The 17,481-nt window shown below is 41.9% G+C and overlaps 1 protein-coding gene across 1 annotated transcript in view; it reads left to right on the top strand.

The window, feature by feature from the left end:
• The window catches only part of prim2 (DNA primase subunit 2), a 31,780-nt gene that overhangs the window by 4,794 nt on the left and 9,505 nt on the right, over window positions 1–17,481 (top strand). Inside the window, exons 7-10 of the mRNA XM_069659023.1 lie at window positions 1,459–1,596; window positions 6,885–6,952; window positions 8,271–8,343; window positions 8,551–8,736. Coding sequence (XP_069515124.1) covers window positions 1,459–1,596; window positions 6,885–6,952; window positions 8,271–8,343; window positions 8,551–8,736 — 465 coding nt within the window. The remainder of the gene's footprint in view (window positions 1–1,458; window positions 1,597–6,884; window positions 6,953–8,270; window positions 8,344–8,550; window positions 8,737–17,481) is intronic.

The raw sequence follows: 17,481 nt of genomic DNA, 5'->3' as shown, positions 1-17,481 counted from the left end.
TCTTCAGCTGTCCTATAAATAAAGGCAAAAGCCACGAAAATAATCTTAAAATGTATTAAAGGGGGGATGAACCCTCTGTCTACATAATTTTGGTCACATTTAGAGGCTTCTTGAAGATATCAATCTTCACTTTGCATTCCTCCACAATGATTTGTAGAGACTTGCATGTGTAAATTTGATGAAAGAGAACATATCCTATTTTCTAGGGAAGTGTTGTAAATCTGCTGGTTTGCGTTTGGATTTTAGTCCCTCCAGCTCCTCCACCCCCATGTTGGACTGTAAAGCTTTCTCATTAGCGTCACTCATACTGTGTGATCATAACCTTCCCAAGAGTACCAGTCAAGCAGGGCAGTGAGCTGCCTCGCCTGTTTGTTAAAAATAAAACATGAACTACACTGAAGTAAAACGCTGATTTGTCTTCTCAGTCCTCCTACTTTCGTGGCCAATATTTTGTCAGACAGAGACAGCCCATCTTATTATAAGAAATAAATGTGCAAATACCGGTCCCTGAGGCAGTTCAAATCAACTTTTTGGTGAATTCACGCTCGTAAAAACGAGTTTCCTCTCTGAAACAGAGAGTCTTTCCTTTCTCTTAAAGAAATGGTGTGACATGATTTTTGTTGAATGGCTAAATGTTCACACAGGGGAGAAATCTCTTAAAAGGAGAGCCTGAAGAATAATTGGCTGATTGTCAGATCAGTGCTTGACCTTTCACAGCTGAATGGATTAGAGTCTAAAGTCTGTTAACAAAAGGAAAGGGGAAATGTCAGAGTGTAACTTGCCTTTTAAATTTAAGCTTGTTACTGATGGTGTTATTCGTTGAGTGAATCCAAACCATCATGTTTATTAAAACATCAGTAGAATAAGTTTGAATCCTAGAATCACATTTAAAAGGGACTTATTTTAGCTATGCAATCAATTTTCTTTTATTATTCTGATGTGTTTTTGAATCAGGTTGGTTTCGTTTTAAAAATTGTACATATTTTAATTTGATTATTTTTTGGAGCCTCTCCTTCCTCCTGAAACGAACAAGCCGTTTTGCCTTTCAAAGGTCAGACCTTAGCCACGATTGGCTGACAGTATTTGGAGTGACCGCATTGCCCGTCTCGCTGCACTGTCACTCCAAAGTTGTAGAAAACATGGCTGCTCTAGGATCGGTTATTCTGCCTTATATGTACGAGCCAGAATCGCCAGGAGGTATCGGAATGGTCAGCTGAAATCTTGACAACGACTTGACTACAGGCTAGTGCAAGAAGGCAGCCTGAGGAGAATGACGGTGAATGACGCTTGGTATAAAGATATGCCCCCTTTTAATAAAGCGGCCAGAATTATGAAGGTGTTTGTCTCAGCATCCTGACAATCACCATGCAATGCAAATGCAATATAAACGCCTATATCTTTTTAATACAGTTATTCTATGAAACGTGTTTTCTCACCAGCTCTTGTTTTATTTCACAGGTTCCATTTCAAGATGCTCTGGATCTCGTGCGAACAAGGAAGGTGTACCTCAAAGCAGGCTACGTGTACATCCCTCACCAGGACATCGTCACCATTGTCCTCAATGATTTCCGCACTCGGCTTTCCAAAGCTCTTGCAGTAAGTGTTTGCGAGCCTTTACTGTTTTAGAAACGATAAATAATTCATGTTTTGTATTTTTACAGAAAGCTCAAAGACAAGTGAGAATGTTTCTATACATAAGTGTGCTTCAAATCAGTTATAAAACATCTTGGCATCTAAAGCCCGGGTACAACAACAAGTCTGACTTAAAAGTACCATCGATTCTATCAACAATGTTCTGACTCACACTGCTTGTGTTTCTGTGAAGTCCACTCCTTGTACTTGTGGTTTATGCAAATACGTTTTGCCCGTACACGACGCCAGGTTCCATAAGCAACCTTATTAAACTCCAACTGTGGCTGTACCCTTCAGTGCCCCGAGGGAATCATGAGGAATCGCAGGGTTCAAATGAGGGAAATAAGTATGCACACATGACATAAAATGACTGGAGGGAAGTCTGGGACAGCTAGTATGAAAGTGCTTATGCTCCCTGGGGGCATGATGTTTTTTTAAAGGCAGGGGAAGGGGGTCTGTGATGGCGCTGTACCGGCACGCTCGTGCGTTGCACTGGATGCCCTGAGGGAGCTGGAACATGATGTTTTGGTAACCAGAGGCAATTTTTATAATGCATGTGAGGAGACAACTGAGCTTCAGTAGCAACACGGTGAGGAATCCTGCCTGAGAAATAGGCATGCTCAGCAACCATAGGCAGAGCACTAAATATATTATGAGTAGACTTCTATTAATGAACTGTAAGAAATGTACAATCCAGGTGACTTACAGGCACAGGCAGGAAATGGAGTATGCAAATTGTAAGACAAGCACATCATCACTGTTCAGACTAAGCCTCTCTAATCTGGATTTATGTAGATTTCATGTCCTCAGCCAGCAATATGTGTGAATTTAGTACCTGTTGTAATCTGTGAAGCTTTATGATTTGCATTGAGATGGAAAGTAGCAGTGCTACATCAGAACTAGCACAAGTTTGAAGAAGTAAAGAAAAGATGTTTGCTTTAAAGACGTTTACTCAGCGTGTCTGATACCTTTTGCCTCACAATCAGGGTAATGTGATGGTACGTTAGGGAATATATGTGATCAGTATGATTGGTCAGTGTTTGTCTAATTGCCTTCAGCTAAGAGCTTTTTGGTGTGATACAGACATAATCAGATCTCGGACAAGATGGCTGCCATTACAGTTCCATTGCAGATCCTGAGTCGCTGACAAACTGTGGATCTGTCTGCTGCAGAGAATGTGTATCAGACGCTATTATTCCTAATGCATGCACCATAGAAGGGTTCATTTTTACGACAGAGTTTTAGGGCCAGCTTAAGAAAAAAAAAAATCTGAGATTATGAGAATAAAGTTGTAATTTTAGACTGTTTGTAGCGTAGATGTTATTATGAAGGGGAATATCAGAAGAGCAGCCAGCCGCCAGCCCAAGTATGACCTCGGAGGTGAGCGTCTTGTGAAGTTGTGTTTGTAAATAATTGCCCAGGAGGGTTAATACAACTCTAGCCGGAGCTATATTTACTGAGATCTCCTAGTAATGCGCAAGCACACCACACAGCTATATGTCAATGCATGAGTATAGGTTTCACAAATATAAGTTTCATCATCATCATGAATATTCAAATCGACATCAACAACATCATCAATAGCTTCAATATCATTAAGTGCAGAGGTGTTCATAAAGAGCTGGGTCTGTAGCTTCTTAAAGGTGAAATGGACTCTGCAGACCACATGGAGTTTAGTAACTCATTCCACCACCTGGGGACTACTGAGGAGTCTAGTTAGAGACTTAGGGCCCTGTTGTGATGGGAGCACCAGGCGCATTTCATTGGCAGAGCATAGTGGGCGGGAGGGAGTGTAGACCTGGATGAGGGCGTTCGGATAGGCAGGAGCCGTTTTTGTTGCTGTTTTGTAAGCGAGCAACAGGGTTTGGAATTTGATGCGAGCAGCGTCTGGGAGGGATATGAACAGCGGAGTGACGTGTGCTGTTTTGGGCTGCGTTCTGGGTCATCTGCAGAGGTTTGAATGTGAATGCAGGAAGGCCTGCCAGTAGGGTGCCAGTGATGAGATCCGTGCCGAGGCTGTAGTGTCGTCTGGTGGGAATGTCAGGAAGAGCTGGGTATCGTCCGCATAGCACGATAACTTCATTTAAGCGCAGGCTGCTCTTCTGATATTCCCCTTCAAAATAACATGACATCTAACTATAGCCTAAAATTACCACTTTATTCTTGTAATCTCATCCTGTCTGATTGCCATTACCACAGGCAAAATGTGCCAGCTAATATTGTATAATATAATGAAGAATACCTGCAGAACGACTTTGTGTCATTGTTGGGCCACAGACTGGTGTTTGATGGCAAACAGCTCAAAACACTAAAGAGAGACACCAGGTGCTTTGCCTTTCTAAAGAAACTGTTAGAGTCTACCTTGGAGCTGGTAGTTAATTACTTTGTACATTAAAAAGCATTTGGCAGCTGGAACAAAGGTCCTTCTTTAGTCTGTGCTTTTCTTATTTGTTTGTCTTTTGTATCTGAGTCGTCGCTTTGAATCAGCGCGTTTGCAGCTAAAGACTGTGTTCATGATGAGGAGTTGGCTCTGCTTAGCCTGCGACCTTTAACAGAAAACAAACTGAAGCACTCAGAATGCAAGCTGAGTAACTTAGGCACCAAACTTAACATAAGTAACATAAATAAGTGTATTTTGTCCAAGTTGGGTAAAGATTCCACCTCACTGTAGTTTCCAGTTATGATTGCTATGATACTAGAGTTTGTGTTGTTCCTCGTGTAGTATAAGAAGTCATTTCCTCTGTATGACTGTTAGCACAGTGGACGACATAAACTTGATTTGCTTCGACTGGAACACATTTCCTCCATCGTGGGACGGCAGGACAGCCTTTTCCCAATTAGAAAAGAGAAACAAATAAAAAGAGCAACTTTGTCCAGTTCGGCCATTTTCCCCATTTCCTGGTAATTATCCGGACCACTAACTGCTGGGATGGGATAATGCTCCCATACTATTCTTCTTGTAACTGTGCCATTGTGACTGTTTGTGTTGTGACTTTAATGGTTATTCTCTTCCACTGGGGACGACAAGGGGACATTGCAGAAAATGTGTCATTAAAAAGGCATGAAATTGAAAGCTGCTCCTCCATATGACTCGAGTATACTATTGGTTGTATGTTTATTTTAACACAAATATTGTACATTAAGCATTTTGTTTTTTAGTGTATGAGTAAAGCAGACCATGAAATGGTGCGCTTGTTGCTGAGTGGACACTTTCTGTTGGGATGTGCACACATCTTTTGGTTTGTACCAAAAAAAATGTATCACTCACAGCTGAAAGACTTAACTCCTAGCCAAACTATGTAAGCCAGGATGTGAACATCAGTAGACGAGGGTTGTAAGGAATCACCTGACAGCTGTATCAAGTCCTGCAGATGTCTCAGACTGGTGTCACAATCTATGATATAAAATCATTTTCCCAACTTACACCGATCAGCCATAACATTATGACCACTTACAGGTGAAGTGAAACACATTGATTATCTCGTCACAATGGCACCTGTCAGCAGGTGGGATATGTTAGGCTGCAAGTGAACATTTTGTCCTTGAAGTTGTAGGAAAAATGGGCAAGCGTAAGGGTGTGAGCGACTTTGACAAGGGCCAAAGTGTGATGCTTAGACGACTGGGTCAGAGCATCTCCATAAACTGCAGCTCTTGTGGGGTGTTCCCTGGTCTGCAGAGGTCAGTACCTACCAAAAGTGATCCAAGGAAGGAAAACCGGTGAACCAGCCACAGGTTCATGGGCGGCCAAGGCTCATTGAAGGCTGGCCTGTGTGGTCCCATCCAACAGAAGAGCTACTGTAGCTCAAACTGCTGAAAAAGTAAAAGCTGGTTCTGATAGAAAGGTGTCAGAACACGCAGAGCATCGCAGTTTGTTGCATATGGGGCAGCGTAGCGGCAGACCGGTCAGGGGGGCAGGTGGTCATAATGTTGTGGCTGATTGGTGTACGCTGGTCTCACATGATGTCCAACTTCCAACCCAGTTCCAGACTTGGGAAGTTGTTCTACTCTATCGGTGTGAGTTGGGAGTTGAATAGTTGGAACTATTATAAACTTATAAAAATAGACCAGAATAAGCATATGGGTGTAAAGAGGCTTCCTTTAACATTCTTGGTTCACTCTAGCAACTCTGAAACCCGCATGAATAAGTAGTAATAGCTGCAGTTGCGTTTCCTATAAGCTGTACCTACCGTTTCTGATGCTGTTCAATGTTGTATGTTTAATTAGCGTGATCAGCCCGTGAGAGTAACTTTTTGAAACCAAACTGTACCGTCTCCTACTTCCTGTAGCCTTTAAACAGTCTGCACCATGTCTGCTCTGTGAACGGTCTGTTTATGTAGCCACAGCGCTAACGTGCACCGGGACGAGCTGCAGCTGATAACGGGATTACACACACTTGCCACCTCACGTAACAGCCCGTCTGAAAAAAACGAAAACGTGTGTATTTACACTAGTCAGCGGTAGCTTGCTGATGTCGATTAGCGTATTCTAGAATGACAGCTGCTCTGTCGCGAGTGCAGCGAGTAGCGTGTAACGTGTTGTTGACAGCAGTAGCCATTCTACGTAGAAAGTAATTAGTCCTGTCCATTGGGACTGTGAATCTCAGGAGGGATACTATATTGTTTACATTGTGGGCTTGTGGAACTTACTGGCACACCGGGCCAGTTAAATGCTTTATCTACTATCCGGGTGAAAAACACACCGTCGGGCCACCGGGCTAGTGCTTATGTCGAGCCCTTCCTTAACATGATCACTTTTAATGGCCCTCACACACAAGTTAGCTTATTGGTATCAAAGCCAGTTTGGTTAAAATCAAGATTCTAATCAGTTTGACTGATGTGCTTCTTAAAGCAGCTGTGAGGAACTTTAATTTGAGAGAAAAATCTCCTTCATCCCTTTGTGTAAAAATGTAAACTAACGGCCCTTTGGTGTGTGTGCTATAAATCGCTCCACCAGAATATGACCCGGTCGCAATGGTGACGGGCATTCAAAATCACTACGTAGATATAGTTAATCTTGTCTGATGGTCTGCTTTGCTTTTGTAGGCTATACAGAGGCACCAGTATTAACTTGAGCCTGCTTCATTAGAGGTTAAAACTCCTCACAGCACTTCTTAGTTTTAGTAAGCTGTGGCCTTGTGTTTTAATCATTGTTCTTTGCAGCACTTAATCTTTGATCTTAACAATGTTCAGCTGTTCCAGTCCTTTGACCTGCACTATCTATCATGACTCATGTCCTGTCCGTCTCCTCTGCAGCTGACAGCCCGCTCGTTACCAGCAGTGCAGTCTGATGAACGGCTCCAACCGCTCCTTAACCACCTCAGGTAAGGAGCAGGATTAATAACTTTGCAGCCACTTGGCTGAGACTCTGTTGAAAAAGAGATTTAGCAGGATTGATCTTTGGCTCTAAAGAATATTGGAAGCTTGTGGCTGATCTGAGTAAACCCAATCTGTCCCTGTAGACAAGTCCAGATGTTCTGTGAACTTGTGGTGCACGGAGACGTGTGCGGAATCATCTATTCCTATTATTCGACTTTCTCAGTCTTGAATAAATTAGGTCTATGCAATATGTTCACTGCTCCTCCTATAATTTCTCATGCACGCAGTTGTATCTCTGCATCGGTGGGCAGTTTTGATTATTGAGTTGTGATTTGGTTTTTCTCATTGTGTTATCTATTTACAATTGGCATTAATTAATAATGCCCGTAGGTGTGAATGTGTGCGTGAAAGGTTGTCTGTCTCTAAGTGTCAGCCCTGTGATTGACTGGCGATCAGTCCAGGGTGTAACCCCGCCTCTCGTCCAATGACAGCTGGTATACTCTCCAGCCCCCCCGCGACGCTGAACAGGATAAGCTGTATAGATAATTGTTGCATAAAGAGGAATTTTCACAGAGAAAACAGTAGATTTAACAGAAGCCCTTTTTACACTGTGGTTCCGCCTCAGCGCTGTAATGAAGCTCCGTCATTCCCCTTTTGCCATTTTACATTGGACCATGCAACGCTGGCGTTAAGCCGCCCCATTGTATGTTTTTACATAGCGTTCCAGCAAAACGCAAAACGTATACGAGGTGTAAACAAACAGCGCGTGCTTCAAATGCGCACACACGGCGCTGTTCTGCCCTTCCGGCTCCGCTGTTTACACAGATGCCGTTTCGCCTCTGTTACTACCTCCGATGCCGACACAGAAGCGGAACGACTTTGCCCCACCGTTCTGCCTCCGTGCGTATTACATACGAAACGTTACAGAGGCGTAATAATCCCGCCCGTGTAAAAGGGGCTAGAGCTTAGTATGCGTCATGCATAAGCAGAATAACATATGGTGGGGATATGTACTACGATGAGAGCCTGTGATGTGGAAAAATTCACATGAATCCCTGACATGTCCACGATCGCAAACTGGGTGTCTCTGGCAACATTAGGGTTAGGGTTTTGCCAGAGGTGCCACCGAAGAGAACGATGCAGGGACCTTTATGATTGTTGGTTTTATGTCCGAGCTTTGTGTCGATTCTTAACCAACTTTCTATAAAAAATAGTCCATTGACGAAATCTGCCTACAAAAGTTTGGAAGCCCTTATTGTTTGTAAAACTGTCTGAATGTTATATTTCAGTTCTGATATTTTCTAATGTTTGTTCTCATTTTAGTCATGCCTATGTGGGACAGGATTACAGCATCCAGAAGAATGTGGGGAAAATCTCGCTGGAACAAATTGATTCGGTAAGTTGCACAGACCGTCTGATCCTCCACATTAGAAAAGGCCGTTTTGCTTGAGGAGGGGTCGTGTAAACGGGGAAGAAGAGCTTCTGTAAGATATAAGATAAGAGGGAAAATTCACTGAGAATAAAAATTGATATTTACAGGTACAGAAATGTTGAAGTAGTCCATGTGTCTGCATATTGGTCATTACTTGTCGTCTGCCTCCAGCTCTCAGGAAAGTCCTTCCCGCTCTGTATGAGGCAGCTCCACCAGAGCCTCAGAGAGAACCACCATCTCCGCCATGGTGGTCGCATGCAGTACGGCCTCTTCCTCAAAGGCATCGGCCTTTCTCTGGAGCAGGCGCTACAGTTCTGGAGGTCAGAGTTCATAAGAGGAAAAGTGGATGCAGACAAGGTAAAGTTGAAGACATTAATACTGTAACTCTCTTCAAAAAAAATCCATCTTGGATGATTCAGTGAATGCATCTCAATTTCGTCAATCAACAGCCAGCGAGAGGATGTGTTTGTGGGATCATAATTAGAATATTATTTTACATAATACACTTAAAGGTCTAATCTTGGGGTGCTGGTTTGGCTCAGTTGGTAGAGCAGGCTTCCCATGTATAGAGGCTACAGTCCTCGTCGCACTGATCTCAGGTTCAACTCCCGGTCTGCCGATCCATTTGGTGCATGTCATCCCCCACTCTCTGCTCCCCACATTTCCTGTCTCTCTTCAGCTGTCCTACTGAATAAAGGCAAAAAGCCAAAAATATAATCTTTAAAAGGTCTAATCTTGAAGATTTCAGTTGCGTTCTCTTTGGCGGCACCTTTGGCAATAAACGGTAATGCGGGAGCACACTTGCCAATTTAACCACACGTCCACGGTTGGCTCCGGTTGTAACTCTTGATTTTCCTGGCTGACGGTCGCTTTCCTTTTCAGACTGTTTGCTTCATCTGAGCGTCGAGTTTGTTTCTTTTTCTTTGGATTTTCACTTCTTGTTGAAGTTGTATCTGTAGTCATCCATCTTCTCTTTGTTTGTTCAGCCATAGTAGATTACTGTTTACTTGCAACACTTGCAGAGACCGGAAAAGCAGCCGCTTAGCTCCGCCTACCCTCTCTGGCAGACCAACCACTGCTGGCTGATGGAAAACGCGTCACTAACTGGGCACCGCTTGTGATTTTGTTCCACGCAAGTCGCCACAGACACCCAGTCTGTAATACTGCAAATGCAAAGGCTTTCATCTGAGGGCCGTAGGCTCAATCACCATTGTGTTACCTCATTCGGCGACAGTGACTTAACAGACATTTATTTAAATGAAAACTTTGAGATTATACCTTTTAACTAACTATCCAACTTTATTTTTTAACATGATAAAATGGTGTAATAGTTTCTCATAAAAAACCCAGAGATATTCTTCCTGTATCCTTGAACATCGTATAAGGGGACTATAGGACAGCGATCTGAATGCCTCTGCCTCTTCAGAGTGCTACTCAACACTTTACAAGGTGGTTTCATTGGTGACTCAAAGGTGTAACAATCAAAGGAAGTTAACTGGTATCATTATTTGCCCTGAGCCTAATGAAGATGTAAGTGGCTGTGGGACCAGTTGTTATGTCTCGATCAGAAAGAGGCGTAGAAGACGCATTAAAATGGTCCTTCATGAAGAGAACCAATATGTGCATGAGAGACGCTAATGACCGGAGGCACCACATGATGGAGCAGTCATTTCATTTCATCATGCTGTTTATTCTTCTTGTTTACCACTGACATCAACACTTACAGTGTTTGGTTTTGTTTCCTCCACTCGGCCTTGGATAGCTGCAGATATATCGTGTGTCTGACTCAGCTCGGCTTGAGTACGTGGTTCAGAAGTCTGGCTCTAAAAGTGTTAATGCATCTCCTGATTGGATGTCGAGAAAAATAACTTCCTGTTTAATAGATAATTGCCTGGATTGTATCGATTTGCTCAACGGATATGACTGCACTGTGTACACTTAAAGTGTACAACATCCCTGATTGCTTCGCTGTGGCTGGCACATCCGAGTGGCGAGATATGATTCAGACTTCAGACAGTTTGTCTATAATGGGGCCGTTTAGGAATCCTCCGATACTGTAAAATCTGGAATATGTCTGCTTTGGTTTTCTATAGCTATTTATTAATAAAAAACGTTTTTTTAACATTATTTACATTTCTTTTCATTTGAAACGCATTTAAAACACATTAATTACAGCCTACCGTCTGTTTCCTCCATGTTGAGTTTGCAGTCCTGCTGGCTACAGTAGTACGGTAGTTCAGGTCAGCCTACAGTTACGTCGATTGTTTTGAGGGTGGCGGCTGCACTGGTGATCACGACGCCGCATGTCCGTGACGAAGCTTTAGCTCGGTTATAGCGCCATTGTCTGGGTAGAATACAGTAACACAGTAAAATACCTCTGTCTGCATTTTATACTGGTATATTGGTCACACTGGTATTTAGGACGCAGCCCACTTTTTAGATGAAAAAAAAAAAAGGTTTAAAAGTGCGTCTTTTACACCGAACTTAAAGGTATATCATGTCTTTTACAAGATGCACTTTCAAGCCCATGAAACATAAAAGTTTTCTTCTTCCGGTTCAATGGAACTAAGTTTATTCAGTGCCATTATCAAGAGTAACACAAACAACAATTTAAACCAAATATGAATTGATTCTAAAGTTAGTTTTTTAGTTTAAATAGAGCTAAAATTATAAGTTGATTAACAAAAACTGAATTGGAAACTATCTTGAGGTCTTTTAACTTTTATTATCTGATCTAATCATTTTCAATTATGAAGTTAAATAACATTTGCAGCCCTCCTTCTCTTTATTTACAATGTCTCTCCTCCTCCATGTCTGCCTGAAACATATTAACTTTCCAGTCCTGATTAACAGGATCCAGTGAGAATCTCATGATTATGTGAGAATACGGCCCTGATATGAGAAATGGCCAATTCAACATATCTGCAGCCTCAGAATCATTCAGAATTTTACAGCTCAGGTTTAATGGATTTATTCAGTGTACCATTTCCTCTTTATTTTCTTTCAATAGCAGCCCCACTTACTTGACTTGGCTGTGGGGGTTGTGTATGGTGTTCTATATTCAGTTATATTGTTAGTTGTAAAAACTTAAAGTAGTAATCTCAAAGATGCCTGATCATGCAGGGCTTTATGAACAAAGACAAAGACCTTTAAATGAGTCCTGAATTTAATTGGAATCCAATATAGGGAAAATAGGATGTAGGGTGTAATGTGAGTCGACCTGATAGAACTGGTCAGCAGCCTCACAGCAGCATTCTGGCCCATTTGCAGACGGCCAAGGGAGGACTTACTGAGGCAGGTGAGAAGGTGATTGCAGTAGTCGAGCCGGGAAGAAACAAAAGCATGAATAAGCATCTCTTTTAGGCAATGTTTCTGAAAGTGATAATCTCGAAGATCTCAGTTTCGTTCTCTTTGGCGGCACCTGTGGTGATAAACAGTAATTGCGGGAGCACACTTCCCAGATATCCAGACAGTGTTGCATGTGTGACGTCCACGGTTGGCTCCGGTTGTAACTCTTGATTTTCCTCTCTGACGGTCGCTGTCCTGTTTAGACTGTTTGCTTCATCTGAGCGTCGAGTTTGTTTCTTTGTCTTTGGATTTTCACTTCTTGTTGAAGTTGTATCTGTAGTCATCCATCTTTTCTTTGTTTGTTCAGCCATAGTAGATTACTGTTTACTCGCAACACTTGCAGAGACCGGAAAAGCAGCTGCTTAGCTCCGCCTACCCTCTCTGGCAGACCAACCACTGCTGGCTGATGGAAAACGCGTCACTAACTGGGCGCAGCTTGGGATTTTTTCCACTAAAGTCGCACCAAACACCCAGTCTGTGATACTGCAAATGCAAAGGCTTTCATCAGTGGGCCATAGGCTCAATCACCATTGTGTTACCTCATTCGGGGATAGATAGTGACTTAACAGACATTTATCTACATGAAAATCTTCGAGATTATCACTTTAAATCTGATATGATGTATCATTGAAGTCTTTCCTTGTTGTGAAACATATTGTATCTGAATCAAGTATAAACCAACATGACCTGATTATCGCACTTTGACTCAGAGAGGCTTGCCTGCTCAGTTGAGCTCTTTTGACCTGTTTTTATGCAAAGTAAAAGCTTAAGAAGTCCTTTTGATCTGACCACCTGACCCACATCTGTTCTCAGCTAATCTCACACATACGTTTGTTGCATGCTTGAGTAGATGCCGTATTAACGTGACTAGACGTTCGCTGAGTGTTGCTTGTGGAGGCCTGTGATCCCCGACGTGTGTCGTCTTTGAACAGTGATTTGTTGAGGCACATCTCATGGCATCAGGTCACTGCAGGTAGTTGCTCTCTTTCCTGTCCTTGGACACGTCTTGCATCAGCCAGAAAAAGTGTCCAAGCATGTTGTGGGAATATCTTGAGTTTCTGTTTTGCTGCTGGTGCCACAGTTTTGGCAGCAAAACAGAGACACATCAAAGAACTCTTACTTGACTCTGATGCACACTGAGTTCCTCACGTTTTAAGCTGTTCGATCAAATCTGATACTTTGTCAGACACATGGAAGGTTTTCTACCTCTTTTTTTGAGTGGAGAGAAGAACTTTTTTCTCAGTTAACAAGGTGTAACTGGTGTAACAAGGGGTTTCACTGCGCTGTGTATTCAATGAAGCCTTTACACAAATTTGGTTCAGACAATTTCCCATCTTTTCTTTAAGTTAAAAACGGTAGTAAAATAAGAAGCCTCTTTACTGACACCTGTTTCTGACTCATAAAGCAGCATCCATCTATCCTGCATCACTCCCTCCTGTCCTAGTGTCTGTAATTGGCCCTCAGTAAGAGCCTCGTGGCAGCCACAGCACACTGGATTCGCGTTACAGCCCACTTTGGTGTTCCATTTCCAAAGGTGGCTTAGTTCCCATGTACCAGCTTCCAGAGAAAGTGTGATGGGCTGTGCACAAAACCCAGCTCTTGTTCCACAGCAGAGGCAGCAGAATGTGTGCTGACCAGATCGCAGCTCTCACAATGATGTATGTGTTAAGTCAGAGACTGCACTTTGTGGCAGGCTGCACAAAGGCTGCTCATTAGTATGCGACAGGCACCGAGAAAAAGATGGGAAGCAGCGATGCCGAAAGGGAGGCCTGGAGGAGGAGGAGATGTAATATTAGACTAGAGGGAGGGAGAAAATTGATGAAATCAACTTGATCGGTCCATTTTTCTTAGCACGGAAGTTGGCCTATTCATTTGGCTGTGTGTCTATTTGCAGCACACTTGAGTGTCTCGTAATGCCTCGGGGTAGGACTGCTTCTGAACTGCTTGTTTTACAGATGTTAACTTCAGGTTAATTAATTTCCACTAACTGACATCATTTTTCACGTTATAGGTTTAGTTTCCTCTGGGCTCTTTTCCAACAATGGAGGAGATTCATCAGATGACACTTCATATTAGCCGCTCTTAAAGTTTGGTTATAAATGTTGTTTATATAAATACTAACACTTGAAGTTATAGCCCCTAGCTTCCTCTTTGCCACCCGGTACACAAATATATCCTTCATCTTAGTATTTTGTCTTGAAGAGAGACTTTTCTTAGATTTTCTGTTGTTGAGTTTTTTTTGTTCGTTTTCTTTTAGAGGGTGTATGAACTATAAGACAATAATGTTTCATTTAGATCTAATACTTCATTGCAACTCATACATTTAACCAAAAAACAAACAAACAAAACAGGAATGAGTGCCATCTATACTTTATTTCAGACACTTCATGTCTATCTCACATGTTGCTTGCAGATTAATAGTGCAACTATTTCAACAACGTCACATAAATGATCCTAATCTATAAAAACCAGAATATCTGCCTGTCTTTGGTCTGCAGTTTTTACCTGGAAGAGATCCAAAGGAAAGAAATTACAGACACAAAATCTAACAACACATCAATATTGAACTAGTAACAAAGTTCTTCTTTAATCGTGATTTATGAATTCATTGCGGCTCCCTTCAATTAACAAAACAACAAAGAAGGTTTTGTGTCACGTAAAGCTCCGGAAAAAATTAAGAGACCACCGCTAAAATGATTTTTTCTCTGGTTCTGCTCGTTATAGGTTTGTGTTTGTGTTCAATTAACTTTTCTTTTATTGTATTCATCATTTCTCCGACTTCCAAATGAAATATTCTCATTTAGGTTTTGTATTTGCAGAAAATGACGACTGGTGAAGATGCAAAAAGATGTTTTTCAGAGCTCGAATAATGCAGAGAAAACAATAGTATTGTGTGTATTCTTGTTTTAACATAGGAAGAGTTCAGAGATCAATTTTTGGTGGAGTCATCTGGTTTTTTATTTCAGCTTTCATGCATCTTGGAAGTCTGTCACAGAGCTGTTGGGTGACGTTAGGCCGCTCTTGGTGCAGCGCGGCTTTGTTCGATGGCTCGTGACTGTCCATCTTCCTCTTGCTCACATTCAGGAGGTGTTCAGTGGGGTTCAGATCTGGATTGGGCTGACCATGACATGAAGAGAGAGGAGCTGATTTAAGGAACATTTGGAGTGGTTTCCAGAGCTGTATGTTTGATATGTTGATTGAAGAATAGTGCAACTATTTCAACAACTTCACATAAATGATCCCAACCCTTGAAAATACAGAATATCTGCCTATAAATGGTCTGATATTAATGATTAAAAAGGAAAGTCGTAGATAGAAATATGTAGATTTATTCCTCATGCTGAATGTACAAGTTGTCCCGATGGCATTGGACACACAGGAGCTGATATTTCTTATCAGAGGTATATTGGTGTCGTTGTAAATGTTGGCTGGTTGGCTTTTCTGTGCTGCACTTTCTTGTAACTGAAGATATGTTTGAGGCAATCTGGGATCCCATCGGCTGGAGTCTGACAACGGTATAGACTCTGGGGACAGTGGTGAGCGTGCGGGGCGTGTAGCCAGCGGTTAGCGATAAACGACTTCCTTTTCCACGTGCTGCATTGTTTGCAGAAAAATAAACTGTGATTGACTTTAATTAACGGGTCTTAACTTTGCCGACATTTCAACATCATGAAGCAGATTAGTAACAAGTCAAAATGAAGCTTTGTCAGGTCTGTCCTCAAGAGGAGAAGAAAACTACTTTTAAAATGCTCGTTTGTTGAACGGAGGTCGGATCGATCATTTCTGACGCATTCGAGGAAGTCGGGAAATCTGAACGCTGAATGACTTTAGTGACACAGTGTCAGGGAATTTATCTGAAGTTGAGTTTTAGATCTAGAACAGATTGTTCGCTGTTAGAATGCAGATGTCTGTTTATAGAGATTAATAACAAATAATGGCCGCTGATGGGAGCCGGGATGTCATGACGGCGGATTACATTCCAACTGCTTTCGCTCCCCACACGGACTGTACTTCCTGCATACGCTGCAGCCTGCTGATACGTGATTGGTTAATATTACTGGGACTACAAATGGAAACCAGGACACAGATTCTACATTTCTAGAATCTGTAAACAGAGATTGTGTTTTACGTAAAAGTAAAAGTTTCAGCAGAGCAAAGCTCTGATATTTATTTGTCTTGTTCACCTTTCTTATTATCTTATTTTATTATAAACTGGTGTTACTGATAACAGATGACAGCTACATTTAATTACCTTGTCCCAATAAGCCTTGAGAACATGACAGCGAGCCATCATGCACTGAAGCAGCTAAATGGAACTCAGCCATCAATCATTTTAGTCTTTACACTTTTGTGCTTTTATTTTTTAACAACATAACAGGCCAACTTCTGAAACATATAAGCACTGATAATCTCTTTTAATGTGCATGATGCACTGCAGCTTTAAGGGTTCGCAGCAGGCGTGTAGCAGTGTTTAAGGAACTTTGCAGATCTCATTTGTCTCCACTGCCTGAGTTTAAAATTCTACTTCTGCATTGTAAGTTAATGACCTTCTAACAAATGGCCCCCCTCTTCTTTCTGCAACATCAAACTCCTCAACTTGGTCGCACTTGCAGTATTTTATAGACCCGAACACTTTATTGTTTTTAGCTTCTTAAAAGGCCCGCAGTGCAGATTAAAAAGGGAAGTGTTTTAATGGCGGTACATTCAGTGGAAATCGGAGCTACAGGCAAATCAGTCACTACGGACTGAGCCTAAGAAGCCATGCCAAGTTTACACACATGCACGCACACACACACGTACATAATCCCTTTGATTGTGTCCTATTTCTCTTTCTCCATTGCCGCAGGTTTTTGTGAATGTGTCCTAGAGTGTGGGGGGATGTTACAGTGATGTAGCCCCCCGAGCCATGATGTGCACTAAAACAACTGTGGCTCTGCTCCTTTTTAATGCATTTTTTTTCGTGCTTGTGTTTTGACTCTGATTTTGTTGTGATTCCCTCAGCTTGGAGGTCAACTGTGTATATAGGAGCATAACCAGGATTATAGAAATGTAGGCTGAAGTATAAGAACAGTTTACAACTCAAAGAAACACGGACATTATCACTATTTTTAGAGAAGTTGCTTTCAATATGAGCAACAAAAAAAAAGGACACGTAAAGTAGAAAAGGTAATGGAAGCTGCATTGTACATATGATGGCTTAAGGTAATCTGAAGAGGGTTTTCAAATCTTAATCAAATGTTTTTAGGAAATATACACTGCCGTTCAAAAGTTTGGGGTCACTTAGAAATGTCCTTGTTTTTGAAAGAAAAGCACATGTTTTGCCCATTAAAATAACATAAAATTGATCAGAAATATTGTGTGGACATTGTCCATGTTGTAAATGACTACTGTAGCTGTAAACAGCTGATTTTTAATGAAATATCTGCTTAGGCATACAGAGGCCCATTCTCAGCAACCATTAGTCCTGTCTTCCAATGGCAAGTTGTGTTTGCTAATGCAAGTTGATCATTTCAACAGGCTAACCAATCATCAGAAAACCCTTGTACAATTATGCTAGCTCAGCTGAAAACTGTTGTGCTGATTAAAGAAGCAATAAATCTGGCCTTCTTTGGACTAGTTGAGTATTTGGAGCATCAGCAGTTGTGGGTTCCATTACAGGCTCAAAATGGCCAGAAACAAAGAACTTTCTTCTGAAACTTGTCAGTCTATTCTTGTTCTGCGAAAATGAAGGCTAGTCCATGAGAGAAATTGCCA

The sequence above is a fragment of the Semicossyphus pulcher genome, unplaced genomic scaffold (genome assembly GCF_022749685.1).
Source record: "Semicossyphus pulcher isolate SPU_LCO1_2020_fin unplaced genomic scaffold, fSemPul1.0.p SCAF_12, whole genome shotgun sequence".
Lineage (NCBI taxonomy): Eukaryota > Metazoa > Chordata > Actinopteri > Labriformes > Labridae > Semicossyphus > Semicossyphus pulcher.
The sequence above is the reverse complement of the archived record's forward strand: the minus strand, read 5'-3'. Positions and strand labels throughout refer to the sequence as shown.